Source organism: Bos javanicus, chromosome 22 (genome assembly GCF_032452875.1).
Source record: "Bos javanicus breed banteng chromosome 22, ARS-OSU_banteng_1.0, whole genome shotgun sequence".
Classification (NCBI taxonomy): Eukaryota; Metazoa; Chordata; class Mammalia; order Artiodactyla; family Bovidae; genus Bos; species Bos javanicus.
In genome coordinates this window covers 59,537,684-59,551,761 of record NC_083889.1, presented here as the reverse complement: position 1 = coordinate 59,551,761, position 14,078 = coordinate 59,537,684, and the positions used below count along the sequence as shown (strand labels likewise).

Sequence of the window (14,078 nt, the reverse complement as noted above, 5' to 3'; positions counted from 1 at the left end):
ACCCGGGTCTCCCGCATTACAGGCAGATGCTTTACCCTCTGGCCACCAGGGAAGCACCAGGGAAGTCATGTAAAGTTGTATTTAATATAAGTGCATTTGAGTTCCAAAAAAAGGACTGGCTTTAAACACACGTAAGTCCCAGTACTGGTGGCAGTGTCTGTGGGTGGGGCACCGGGTGACTCGGACGCCCCCCTGACGCAGGCTCGCCTGCTCTCCAGACCTCCCTCTGTGCCCCATCTTTATCAGCTCCGCCTCTAGAAGTTCTCTTAAAGGTCTCCCCTCAAAGACTCTCTTAAAGAGGCTTTCATGCTTCCATTTAAGATCCCGTCAACCACACGGCCTGTCCTTCTGAACAGGGACCAGCCCCAGTCCAGCTGCCTCCCCCACAGTCCTCTCCTGCCTGGACCCCAGAATCAGAGCGGCCCCGTGGTTCCCCCCCACCCTCACTGGAGCCCCCCTGCCCCCACTGGAGCCCAGAGTCGGGGCAGCCCCATGGCGTCTCTCCCCACATCTGCACTGGATTCCAAAATCAGGGCGGCCCCGTGTTCCCCCCCCCGCCCGCACTGGACCCCAGAATCGGGGTGGCCCTGTGGTTCCCCCCCGCCCCACTGCACCCCAGAATTGAGGCGGCCCGTGTTTCCTCCCCCCGCCCCCACTGGACCCCAGAGTCGGGGCGGCCCCGGGCGTCTCTCCCCCCGCCCCCACTGGACCCCAGAGTCGAGGCGGCCCCGGGCGTCTCTCCCGCCTCCCACCCTGCCTCCACTGTGAGTCTTGCTCCCCTGCCCAGCCCCTCCCTCCTGCGCTGCGGCTCACAGACTGGGGCCTGGTTTTCCGTCTGTGTTCACAGCCTTCAGCACAGGCTTGAGCTGGGGCAGAGCTTAATCAGTCTGTGGGCCTGAGTGGGCAGACGGCGGCCTCCCCAGCCTCCCCTTGGTTGACCAGGAGTGTGGTCCTGACGGTGAGGGTCTGCTCCCTGCTGTCTGCAGAGCCGCCAAGTGCCTTGCCATGGCTGGGGCTGCGAGGGGAGGCTCGAGTTGTCCACCCCCGCCCAGCCGCCTCTGCTGCCTCCTGGGATCCTCGGGATGGGAGAGGAGACTGCCAGGCCCAGAAGGGCTGTTGCAGATGGGACCCGGACGCTCAGCTTCGTCCGCAGCCTCCCTCCGGCGCCGCACACCGCCTCCGCAGTAGGCGCTCGGCACAGCCAACACCAGGGCCTTCTGAGGGGTCCCGGGGTCACAGCGGCTCGAGGGGCCCCGCTGGAAGCCGGGTCAGAGCCAGGAGCCACCCGCGCCTGGCACCAGCCCCGGTCACTCTGTTTCTTCCCCGCACTTTGATCCGGGGACGGGAAGTGACATAACTGACCCGTCTTGTCTTTCTCTCAATCCCCAGTATTTCCACAGAATGAAGCAAACAGTGTCCTTTCCGATTCCCATGAACCCAGGGTAGGAAATCACTCTGAGTCTGCGGGGCCAGAAGGAGCGAGTGGGTGGGGAGCACCAGTCCCCCTAGCCGCTCACAAGTGCCCCTCTATGTTAGTCAGCCTATCAGCGCTTCCCATCTGCTGCTGCGACTGCAGAGTCCTTCAAAGGTTTGCAGAGCAATTAGAGCAGGGCTGAGTCTCTCAGTACTTTGAAAAATCACAATTTCCAATTCCATAGATTATATATCTTAATCGTTTCGGAAATAAAAGTAAGGAAAAACAAAGATCAGCATTTAACATGTTTTCTGTGAGATGAAATTTTCCTTCTGGGACGAAGAGGGGGTAATGTTGTTTGCGGGGGGGAGGTTTTCAATGGGAGAAACTGAATATAAAATGTTAACCATTTTAGCAAAACCAGATCATTAACCCAAGTTTGAGTTTTAATCAAAAGCTATGGGCATCCTAAATAAGAAGTAATATTGAATTGAAAACAAAGAAAAAACTTTAACTGGTGATGTTAAATATTCAAGAAAGGCTGTAGGTGCCCAACAATCCACGGTGTAAAACTGCAGTGGAAGCCAGCGTCCTGCCACCATCAGGAGCGTTTCCCAGCACAGCGAGTGCCTCTGCGCACAGGAAGCCTCGGGTGGAGTCACTGGACGGCAGCGAGGTTGCAGAAGGTGCCTTGTGAGGGGCCGTGGGAAGCGCCTCAGGCGCAGGAACCCTAGGACATGCACTGCTGGGATGGTTCTTCCATGGCGGGCAAGGGAGAAGAGTCCCAGCCACGTGGAATGGTTCTGAGCAGCATCTGGGAGGCCCTTCACAGGGCCCCTGGCAAGTGCCAGCCCGTGGCCGGGAGCAGTGTATGCCCCGGTGGGCAGGAGATCTGGACTGTTTGAACCTGGCCTGCAAAGGGGGCTCCCTCCTGCGCACGCACACACACACACACACACATCCTGCCCAGCGAGGGGCCACAGCGGTCCAAACAGATCCTGTCAGTTATGCGCTGACCCTGCGTCCAGTAGACCCACCGTGCCGTCGGACCCACAGGAGCCCCGGAGCGGCCGCCGGCCCCAGGCACAGACCCCCGGGGAAGGACGCTGCTCAGCCCACACGGACTGCCCACACTCGGCCTGAGGAGGGTGGGGTAGAATCTTTGGGAGTCAGCGGTTGTGACCACCCCGGGCCTACCTCTGATGCGGCCGAGGAGCCATACAGCTGGGCCCATGGCTGCCAAGTTGCCCCAGCCTGGCGTCTGTGCTGGTGGCCCGGCTCCTGACCGCACGTGCACCTGTGAGTCCTGCCTGCTGCGCGCCAGCTCTGACCCTCAGCTCGGCCCCGCAAGGAGGAGACCCCCTTCCCACAGGCGGGAGGCGGAGGTCCGGGCACAGGACACCAGGAAGCAGAGCCACGGCTCGAGCTCGCAGCTGTCTGAGTCCAAACGTCCACTCTTTCCATCACCAGCTGCCTGCTGGCCAGGGCCTGCATTCCTGAGTCTCTGGGCCCCTGCAGCGTCCCGGAGAGCAGGTGGGCCAGGCTTCTCCGAGGAAGCCAAGAGGACCGGGAGAGGACAGGGAGCAGTGGCAAGCTGCCAGCGTCCTCGGGACGACCTGGGCTGAGCACCATCCCTGGGGGCGCGGGGCCACTCACTCACCACCCCCTGAAGAGCCCGGGAGGACGACACGGCCATGTCAGCAGAGGAGGAACAACAAAGCCAGCCGTGTCGGAGACGAGAGAAAAATAAACAGCTGAGGACGAGACAGCAGACAAAGAGAGGTGCTGGGCCCCTGCCAAGAGGAGGAAGAGCCGGGAGCCAGCGGATGCGGGAGCCTCGCGACACGGCACCCGCAGGGCTGGGGGCAGGCCGCCGGGGGCGCGGGTCCCAGCTGCAGGGTCCCCGTGTGTGCCTCTCCTCTCCGAGTCTCACTGTCCGGGTCTGCAAAGGAGAGAGAGCATGTTACTGTGACTCGGGGACGATGGGTCGCCGTCCAGATAACACTCAGGTTAGGTCTCCACCTTCGTTTTAGGCCAGGATGACTTCCTGGGTCAGTCTGAGGCACACTTGTAAGCATGTGTGCGTGCACATTTGGCTGCGTCGATCTCGGCCGTGTCTTTGAGGTCTTGGCGGCCCTTCTGTTGCAGCATGCGGCCCTCTGGTTGCGGCACTCGGGCTCAGTGGCTCTGCGGCACGTGGGATCTGAGTCCCCCAACTAGGGACCGAGCCCACGCTGCCTGCACTGCAGGGTGGATTCTTAACCGCTGGACTGCCAGTGAAGTCTCTGAAGCATAGACGTTTAAAGCTGTAAAAGGACTGGAAGAAAACACATGAAAAATACATATAGTCTTAAAAGTAAAAAATACCCAGGTGACATACGAAGCGCAGAAACAAAAGGGGAAAAAGGAAAGACTGACCATTTCCACATAAAAGGGGAACATTTCTGCACGGAGAGGAAAGATTCATAAAAGCTAAAGGTGATTCAGGAGAGAGGCCTGGAATGCGACTTCCCCACCCAGGATGGCTTCTCAGTGTTTACAGCGTCTCTCTAAATCGGCAACAAAGAGGAAACAGTGTCAGCCCGGCCCTTGCAGGTGCCCCCAGCCCCTCCTCTGGGCTCAGCAGGGTTAAACTGTCTTTAAATTGGCAACAGAGTAAGAATCCAATCTGAAGGGGAAACAGTGTCCATCCATGTCCCACCCTCCCCGAGGGGGCGGCCAGGCAGTGCCAGCGCACACCTAGCAGAGGCGCTGAGTGTCCTGGGGAAACAGGCAGGGAAAGAAGGCCGGGACGGTGTGGGAGGCAGGGGCGCTGCAGCCCTAGTCTGGCTGTCAGTTGGGTCCCAGTGACGGCAGACTCAGAGCCAGGGCTCGGAGAGGCTGGGCAGGGGCCGGGGCAGAGACCCCACAGGATGGTGGGGGTCCACGGCCCAGCTTGGAGGCTGGAGGCTGCGGGGCCGTCAGACAGCAGGCAGGGCAGAGCCGCGGAAGGCAAGCAGCTCGCGTTGGAGGTAGAGGCCCTGTGCACCAGCATCAGGAATAAACAACCTGAGGCTGCGTGGAGGTTCTGGTTTTCACCTGGTGGGTTGACAAAATCACACTGCCCACAGCCAAAGGGCGGCCGGGAGCAAGTCTTCCAGCTGCCAGGCCGCTGTGCAAACAGGCTCCTGGAGTGCCCAGCGAGCCTGCCTGGCTGCCCGTTTAGAGATGAGGACCCAGTTATAGAGCCAGGAGGGGCCAGCGTTCCCGGTCAGGTGACCCCGCACCCAGCTCTTGGGGCTGCGGTCGCCACTCGCCCCCTCAGCCGCCCCTGCCCCTCTGACCTCGTCCTCTCTTCCCCCAGGGGCCCAGATCATCGATCTGATGATGCTGGTCATCGACGTGACCAAGGGCATGCAGACCCAGTCGGCCGAGTGCCTCGTGATCGGGCAGATTGCCTGCCAGAAGCTGGTTGTGGTGCTGAACAAGACCGACCTCCTGCCCGAAGGGAAGAAACAGGCGGCGATCGACAGGATGACCAAGAAGATGCAGAAGACCCTGGAGAGCACCAAGTAGGTCTGCCGACGAGGGTGCCGGGGCGCCGGCTGCCGTCCGGGGTAGAGGCCGCAGTGCTTGTGCCAGAGGACGAGGGGCCCGCACGGAGGCTTCCTGACGGGCGCGGCGGGTGGCTCCGTCAGTGCCCTGTGCGGGGCCCCAGGCCGCCTCGTCTCGCTGGCCCGCCGCTGCGGCTGTGTCCTGGGGCAGCGGTCAGAGCCGGGCACCGGCCCACGAGAGAGAGTCCAGGGATCACACGGCCTGAAAGGGCCCCAAGGCCCCCCTCCCCCCTGCCACCAACCTGAGACCCTGTGGGTGAGGACTCAGTCCTGCCTGCTCACTGCCTGCTCAGCTGAGACCTGGTTATTGGAAGGGGGGCAGATTTGGGTGATGGCTGGACATAACCGTCACAGAGGCTTACGGAGTTGGATGGACAGACGGACAGGTGGATGGAGGGGTGATGGACAAAGGCTGGATCACAGGGCCCTCTGGAGTATTTCATGCCAAGGGGTTTACGATTCTGTCCTGTGGGAAGTGGGGAGTCGTTGACTTTTGTGCAGGGGAGTACCTGAGAGAGGCAGGCTGTGGTGGGGAGGGTCCCAGAGACAGTGGAGAGCCCTGGGAGAGGGCGGCCAGGCGGCCTGAGCAGGGGCCGATGGCCTCGTCCCGTGCCGGCTGCTGGTCTCAGGGTCCGGGGGCAGGAGGGGTCGGGGACCGTGGGGCAGAAAGCCCCTGGGTGCTCGGCGGCCACGGAGGCGGAAGCAGAAGACGCCCACGGAGCGCGGGTGTCTGCACGCCCGGCTGTGTCCTTGGCCCCCTTGCGGCCAGCGCCCTCTGATCAGGATGGACCCGCGGCCGCCGCCTGCCCCACGGCCCCCGAACCCGTCAGCCTCAGCCGCTGCTCCTCCCGCCTGGGGGCGCACAGTGGGAGCGGTTTTGTCTCCCCGTCACAGAGACGGATATGCTCTCCTCTCTACGGTGCTTTTCTCGGCTCTAACACCTGCAGCTCTCGCTCAGAATTCTCCGGTTGGTTAAATTAAAGCTTCAGCCCCGAGAATGGGCCAAATGTGTCATAAAAGATTTCCCAGCGCTGCCTTTTGTTGCAAAATTCATCAATCCGATAAAATCGACACAGTTAGATAAGTGTTGCATAAGAATTCAGACTTTGTTATTCCCAGCGGAAGTGGATGTGAGACTGTAAAAAGGAAGATAAAAAGTTGTATCTTCTTTCTAGTGAGTTATTTGATCTCCCTGCCGTTTTATTTACTTGTCAGAAAGGGGAGACCAGGTCCTGGGGCTCCTGTACAGTGTCCGCATCGTTGGTTATAAACGAGGCCTTCTGGGAGGTGCTTAGGATGCTGCTAAGGGTCAATTAATACCAACCATTTAGATTAGGTAAATTTAAGGAAAATTCTCACGTACACCTTTCAATTACCCTTCCTATTTTAATTTATAGGGTGAAGGTCAGTCACAGCCTTTATTGCACATGCAGAGGAGACTGGCCTCTGAAGGGCCGCTGACACCTCAGCTCTCCTCGCGCAGCGCCTGGGGTTGGAGAGGCTCGGGTGCACCTCCCAGGGCAACCATCTCGTGGGAAGAACTGAGCTGTTACCTCCACGCAGCTGAGAGCTCCCTTCAGTCCTTCTCAGGGGTCGTAGGGCTTCCCTGGTGGCTCAGCTGGTGAAGAATCCACCCGTGGTGTGGGAGACCTGGGTTCGATCCCTGGGTTGGGAAGATCCCCTGGAGAAGGGAACGGCTACCCACTCCAGTATTCTGGCCTGGAGAACCCCATGGACTCCATGGGGTTGCAAAGAGTCGGACACGGCTGAGTGACTTTCACTTTCACTTTTCCTTTCCTTAAGGTCCCTTGTTAGGTAGATCCTCTGTAACAGCTGTTGCACACATGAAGCAGCTTTCTGTCTAGAAAGGAAAAATATGGACAGCCAACCTATGTATGTATCAAAACCTAGAAAGTGGTAAAAACACGGTGCTTTATTTTTCCTATCCAAAGAGTAACTGAAAGAAACTTTGGAAAATAGAGGAAAGTTGTTATCTTGTAAAGTGAAGCTCCCAGAAGATTTCTCAAGACCAGCGGCTGCTAATGTGTTTCACCCTGTTCCTGTCCTCTAACTGCGCCCTGCATCACCCCACCATCTTCCACATTCAGAAGGTGCAGTAAGATGTGCATGGCACATTTGTGCGTTTATCCATCTGTAAACGCACGGTTGCGGCGTTGAATGCCTTCACAGAGCTGGGCCCCGTCACCGCTGCCTGCTTCCTGGTCCCCGTAAACCCTGTCCCACTGACTGGTCACTGCTCGCCTCTGTCCCCCGGGCCCTGCTGGCCTCTGCTCTGCCTCTGTCTCTGGGAGCCTGACTGTTCTGGGACCTCATGGAAGTGGAATCAGGCTGCATGTGGCCTTCTGCCTGCCCCGCTTCAGTGAGCACAGGGCCCCAGGTCCGCCCGCGCTGGGGCGTGAGTCAGACTCGCAGTCCTTATTTCTCAGGGCTTAGGCCATGTCTTGCCTATCCGTTCCTCTCCTGATGGACGCGTGTTGTCTCCTCTTGGCTGTGGGCAGTGGCGCTGCTAGGACCGTGGGGTGTGAGCCTGGGGCGGCCTGGCTTGCGTGGGGTGCATTCTCTCGGTGGCCCTCTGGGGGCCGCTGCGCCGTCTCCCACGAGCTGCGCGAGGCTCCAGTCTCTGCAGCCACGCCAGGAGGTGTGACGTGGCGCCTCGCTGGTCTTGGTTTGCCTTCCCTGGTGACTGCTGTGGAGACTCACGTGTGTGTTGGCTGTTGTGCGTCTTCTTTGGAGAAACGGCCATCAGATCCTTTGCCCGTTTTTTAATCAGGGGTTTGGTCCTTGAGCTGGAGGAGTTCTTTACATATTCTGAAGGCTGAGCCCACGTCAGACTTGTAAATGTTTTCTTCCATTCTGTAGGCTGTCTTTTACTTTCTTAATAGTATTCCTCGATGCACAAAAGTTTTTCATTTTGATGAAATCCAGTTTCTTTCTTGCTTGATCTTTTTTGCCTGAGCTTCTGGTATCATATCCATGAAATCGTTGCCACATTCGATGTCACAAAGATTTTCCCAGTTTTCTTTTGCCTGAGAATTTTATTGTGTTCGTTCTTAAGTACAGGTCTGTCCTCGGTTGTCGGCTATCTCTTAGGTGTGGTCTAGTTAAAGGCTCGCCTCCATTCCTTTGCAGACGCCCAGCGTTCCCGGCGGCGTGTGTTTCCCTTCTGTCCTTTCACGTGTGGCTCCACAGGCCCCTGTCTGTCCCGGCCAGCGCTGTCCCCGCCTCAGTCCCCGCCCCCGTGTGGAAAGCTTGCATCAGGAGGCTAAGCCCTCCAACTTTCTGCTGCTGTTTCAAGATTGTTTTGACTTTGGGGTCTCCTTGCAATTCCCATCTGAATTTGAGGATCTCCTTTTCCATTTCAGCACAGAATGGTGGTTGCAATTGTAACAGGGACTGTATTGAATCTGCAGATGGTTTTAGGTAGAATGGACACCTTAACAGGAGTAAGTCTTCCAGTTCATTGACACGAATGTCTTCTCTTTATTTAGACTCGTATCCAAGTTCTGTTGTTTTTGGTGGACAAGCCTTTCATGTCCTTGGTTAGCTTTATTCCTAAATAGTTCATTCCTTTAGATGCTGTTATAAATGGAATTGCTGTCTTAATTTCCACTTCAGATTGTTTTGGCTAGTATATAGAAACACAGGTGATTTTTGTGTGTTGACTTTGTACTGTGCAACTTTGCTGAATTCGGTTCTCCCCCTGTAAGCACACAGCTGTGGTCCTGAGGTATTTACCTTTCTGACTTGTGCTTTTGTTACTTAACATTTTATAGAGCAGTTCTTCGTGTGACCATAACTCTGTTGCTGACCCTTGGGAACGGCTTAAGTTTTCTTTCCTGTAAATAAATAATCCCTGATGAACATCTTTGACCAGCATTCAGCTGTGCTCTCTTTTTTCTCTCGAGAGAGTACCGGGTCACAGGGCAGGAGCCCTTCTGAGCCCTTTGCGCATCTCTGGGCGCGCTGACATTTCTCACAGGTGAACTCTAGTGTCTAATTTAAAGATAGATTTGAAAACTCTAAGATGGAATGTTGCTTCACTCTTGTTATAATGATATGTGATTCTTTAATTACTGGTAAGACTGAGCACCTTTCCTTATGTATGTAAATGTTGTGGTTTTGTGTTTAACTTATGCCTGTATGTTTTGTCTGCTTGCCTCTTGCGATTTTAATGCTTACTTTTTGATTTTCAGGAGTGTTTAATATCAATAAGGGTGTCATTAATTAACCCTTTGCCTGTCACATTTCCTATAAGTAAGTCTTTAGCATTTGCTGTCTTTCCATTTTATTTTTTTACATGCAGAAGTTTCTAATTTTTGTGTAGTCGAGCTCTTTGATTATTTTTCTTTGTGATTTCTTTATCTCTGAAAACATTTAAATTTACTCTTGCATAAGCATTTATCAGTGTTAACAGAAATAAAAATAGAAAGTAACAATGTAGCCGTATCTTCCCAACGCATCACGTCATAGCGCTCTTCCCGCAGGCCCTGTCTGTCTCCCCCACACGCATGAGTCTGCGGTGACTGTTATCACAGCGACGCTGTGCGGTGTTCTAGGCTGCTCTGTTTGTTTCTCCACGGAGGTTGCCGTCTGACAGCATCCTGGGGACTCTTTCTCCCAGACCTGCTCTGGTTCCCTCCTGTTTCTGTTCTAACCAAGCTGTCTGCTTACAGCGCCCCTTCCCTCGGCCTGGGGCCCCCTGCACGGCGCGTGCCGCACGCCCACTCGCAGCTGACGTGGTCTCCGGCGCTGGCCTTCTCTCCTGGCCTCCGTGTTTCTTCCTCTGTGGAGCGCGAGCTGATAGGCCTGGCCTCGGCGTGTTTATTGTCAGGGAGCCTTGGACGTGGGGTCCGGACGTCCAGGGGCTTCGTGACGAGCCGTCACGCGCGGAGCACCTGCTGTGCACTCGGCTGGGGCTTCCCTCGCAGCCAGCTGCTCACAGTCACCCCCGGCTTTGTGTCTGGCTTGACTTGTGAGCACGGTAAGGAATCATAAGTGTCGCTCGTGGCCTTACTGCCGTTACTTTGTGTTCTGCTGTTCCAGACCCAAAGCTCGGAGCCCGCTGGGCACGGCTTTTACATGCATCTCACACACACACAGACTCCCGTATGTGCTCTTAGCTGATCTGAGGCGGGTCTTGCGCGCTGACGAAGGCCAGCCTGTGTGCAGTCAGCAGCTCTGGGCCCGGCTCACACGGTGAGGACCCACAGTGGCTGGGGCGGGGCGCCTGCGAAGAGGAGGCGCCCTCTCCACCCCACCCGCAGCCCGCGCTGCTGGGCGGAGGGGCTGTGCTCTGGGCTCTTGCTGCCGTGTCTGGCCAGCGCCCCTGTGTCCCTAGAGCCCAGACAGCAGCCGAGCTCTGAACTGGGCAAGGGGGCCACCTGTCCCCCGGGAGCCAGCAACCAGGACACTCGGGGAGCTCAGCAGACCAGCAGGCCAGGTCCTCGGGAGCCTGGGAAACGGCCAGACACCAGCCCAACATGCCGTTGCGTTCTGTTCCAGTGCGTTGCCCAAAAGGGTTTGGATAAACAGTAATTGAATTTCCGAAAGCTTTATGGTTAATCACTGGAATTCTCAGCGCCTGCCTTCCCCCGCTCTGCGGCCCTGGGCCTGGGGCTGGCGGAGCACGGGCCGAGGTGTGTGTGAGACAGGCCTGCATCCCGCTTCAGGCTGAGAGCCGGGCCTGTGCCCCTCTTTGGGCTGAGAGCCGGGCCTGCGCCCCACTTTGGGCTGAGAGCCGGGCCCACGCCCCGCTTCGGGCTGAGAGCCGGACCTGCGCCCCATTTCGGGCTGAGAGCTGGCTTCCCCAGGAGCCGCCAAATAGGAGAAATGACACCGTTTCTCTGGGAAGGGGCTCTGAGGGGCACAGACAAGCTGCTGCTCGCAGTGGCCGCCAGGTTGCCGGTTTCCACTCTGACCGAGAGTCGAGAGCTTGAGGCTCCTGCAGGGGCGAGGAAGGCGCATGGGAACGAGGCAGGTCACAGCGACACAGTGGTCCCCTTGCCGAGGAGCTCGTGCTGAGCTCTGGCCGTTTCTGCTGACTGAACCTTCTGTGGGCGGCTTCGGGTCTCTGTCGATCTGCAGGGCTCTGAGAAGGCTGGTTCTGATCGCGTTTCCAGTGCTTTTATGAGCAGCCTCTTTGACAGTCTTCACTCCACATCGGCTGGTTTTTTGATTTGTTGAGTCTTTGACATACACCTCGTGAATGCGCCCAAATCAAGGCACATCCGCCAGCATGCTTATCTCAGAGTTGTTGTAACAGTGAAGACTCTGAAATGTCCTGGATGAGTCCCACTCGTGGGGACAGCGTGTGCATCCCGGGCCCCACAGTGATGCAACTGTTCAAGGGCAGAGGCGGCCCGGGTCACGAGCCCAAGCTCTGGAGGCGCCGCCTGCGGCCTGCTGCCGCTGATGGTGGGGTTCGGGGCAGACTAACTCGCCTTCTGAGCCGTTCCTTCGCGTCTGTAAGATGGTGACACTTTCGTCCTCATTTTCTGGGGTTTCAATGAGAGCGTCCGTGTCGTATTCTTGGCTTAGTCAAATGAGCCTATTGTTGTTATTTTTCAACAGAAAAGTCTTTCTAATATACTGGCAAATAAACTAGAAGGATATGAAGTTGTGTGACTAACAGAACCAAAATATGAAAAAGTAGCTCCTTGGCAACGCACGGGGAGACTGAGGTTGGAAGACTGGATCATGGTGATGAGCCCAGCACGTGATGGGAGCGCACGCTGAGTGTTGTCTCTCTTCTGTGTTTTGTGTTTGTTTTCCAGTGGACGATGTCAGCGTCCACTGCATGGGAATCTTTGCTTAAAGTGGCCGGGCTCGGGTGGCAGAGGCTGTGGGGCGGCCTGCGGGCGCCCGGCACGTCCTGAGTCCCTGCAGGAGGCTGGGCAGGGTCCGGTGGTCTTCCCCGGCGGTCTTTACTCAGGGACCGGGCCTGGCCTCACTGCGCCTCCTCAGGAGGGCTCAGCAAGCAGCTTAAACCCAGGGCCCCTCTAACGTCTGTGGCTCAGCACCAGTTGCTCCTTCGGGCCTCCACATGGGGTCACCGGGCGGGAGCGTGACGGCCGGCCACCCCGCGGTCCCTCCGGCAGGGCAGGCACGGAGGCCTCCGTCGCGCTTGGCCCTCCGGCGGCCCCGGACATGCTCGGTGACCTCGGCGGGCCTGTCTCTGTTCCAGGTTCCGCGGCGCACCTGTCATACCTGTTGCGGCCAAGCCTGGGGGACCGGACGCCCCCGAAACGGAAGCTCCGCAGGGCATCCCGGAGCTCATCGAGGTACGTCAGCTGCATCCACGCGGGGCTCCGCCTCCCTGCCCTTCCTCACAGGGTTAAACCCGAGCAGAACCGGGGTCTCCACCCGCAGCACAGGCCCCCACCCTGCAGGGCCGGGACAGCATCCCGTTAGAGTGCTTCTGGTGGGGAGGTTGGTTGTCATGTTCCGGGAGCCGCACTGAGCTCTTCTCATACGTGATTGTGAACATTCGCAGTCACATGATTATTAACGAACCTTGGGAGGCTTCAGGTATTGATCCGCATTTTGGCAGAAAAGAGCCTGGGGCTCAGAGGGGTTAAGTGACTTGCCCAGGCTCGCACACTGAGCAGGAGGTGGAGCTGGGGTGCAGACCTAGGTTGGCCGGCGGGGTTGGCTCCGGGGCCCACTTGCCCTGGGTCTGCAGACCTGGGTCAGGTGTGGCCACGCACACGGCCTCTGTTTCTGTGATTATGCAGGGCACACTTCGCTAACTTAGCAAACCTGTTTCTGGGTGAAGCTTTGGTGACTTTTTCGTCACCAGCTCCAGATCGCACTGGTCTGGGAAGCTGGGGTGGTGGTTTCTGCTGCGGACGTGTCCGTGTGTCCCTGTCAGAAGCCTCCGGGCCAGGCCTGCTCACACACTCTGGTCTTTTTCCAAAAGAGTCGTTACCACAAGACCAGGACTCTGGACCGTTCAGTGCCAGACAGCTCTTGACAGTGTCTTCTCTAGTGAAGTCAGGGAGGGGCAAAGTAGAAAGGGTCAGGCGGTCTCCAGGAGGGCGGAGGTGTCGCCCTGCCCACCAGCGTGTGGCACAAGCCTGTCTTTCCAGCTCCTGACGTCCCAGATCTCCATCCCAACGAGGGACCCCTCGGGGCCGTTCCTCATGTCCGTGGACCACTGCTTCTCCATCAAAGGCCAGGGCACCGTGATGACGGGGACCATCCTCTCGGGCTCCGTCAGCCTCGGCGACAGCGTGGAGATCCCGGCCCTCAAGGTCAGTCTGGCCTCGCCCCACGTCCTCTGGGCCCCTCTCGAGCAGTAGGGAGGGGCCAGCCCCCGTGTGCCCCCGCTGCCGGGCCGGGCTGCCCTGTCTTCCCTCTGTCCGTCCCGCCCGCAGCCTGGAACCAGGGCTCACCTCGGTGCTCAGAGCAGCGCTGCCGACTGGAGCCTCGCGGGCAGGGGTTCTCGGTGAAGGTGGGAGGCCCCTGGGAGCACGGGCCCTGAGTGAGGCGCCGGGCAGAGCCCCTCCGCTTTCTGCAAGCCCCCGAGTCAGGGTGACAAGGACGCGTGGGCGCTCATTCCCGAGTCCCTTGTGCTTCGCCGCAGGGATTTCACGTTAAACGCAATCAGACCGCGGCTGCTCAGGGCAGGAGAGCCTGGGGACACTGGGATGATGGCGCGTTCCTAGCGTCAGCCCTGGCGCTGCGTCCCCCGTGGAGATCTGGGGTGGCAGCGGGGGGTCCCCGCCACCCCTCCTCCTGGTCCTTCCGGCCCGGTGTCCAGTGGCCCTGATCCCTCCCCTCGGGGGCCTTTGTTTCCTGGAAAGGAAACATGGGTAGGCCGCCCGTCCTCTTGTCCATGGGGAACACGGGCTAGTGAGAACCTGCGATGCCCCCTGGCGTTCCGGGCCCAGGGAGGGTCTCCAGTCCTCAGACAAGGCGAGGGGAGGGCAGTGGCGTGTCCGAGAACGCATCTCGGCTGGGTCCGGGGCCGGGGATGCGGCCCTTGGGGCTTCTGTGGGCCCAGAGGCTCATCTGCAGGGCAGGCCCGGGCGGCCCCTGGGATTTGTTGT

General features: G+C 58.4%; 1 protein-coding gene across 2 annotated transcripts in view; it reads left to right on the top strand.

The window, feature by feature from the left end:
- The window catches only part of EEFSEC (eukaryotic elongation factor, selenocysteine-tRNA specific), a 108,948-nt gene that overhangs the window by 39,772 nt on the left and 55,098 nt on the right, over positions 1 to 14,078 (top strand). For both annotated transcript variants that reach the window (XM_061397292.1, XM_061397293.1), the window contains exons 2-4: positions 4,758 to 4,965; positions 12,212 to 12,308; positions 13,116 to 13,280. In XM_061397292.1, coding sequence (XP_061253276.1) covers positions 4,758 to 4,965; positions 12,212 to 12,308; positions 13,116 to 13,280 — 470 coding nt within the window. The remainder of the gene's footprint in view (positions 1 to 4,757; positions 4,966 to 12,211; positions 12,309 to 13,115; positions 13,281 to 14,078) is intronic.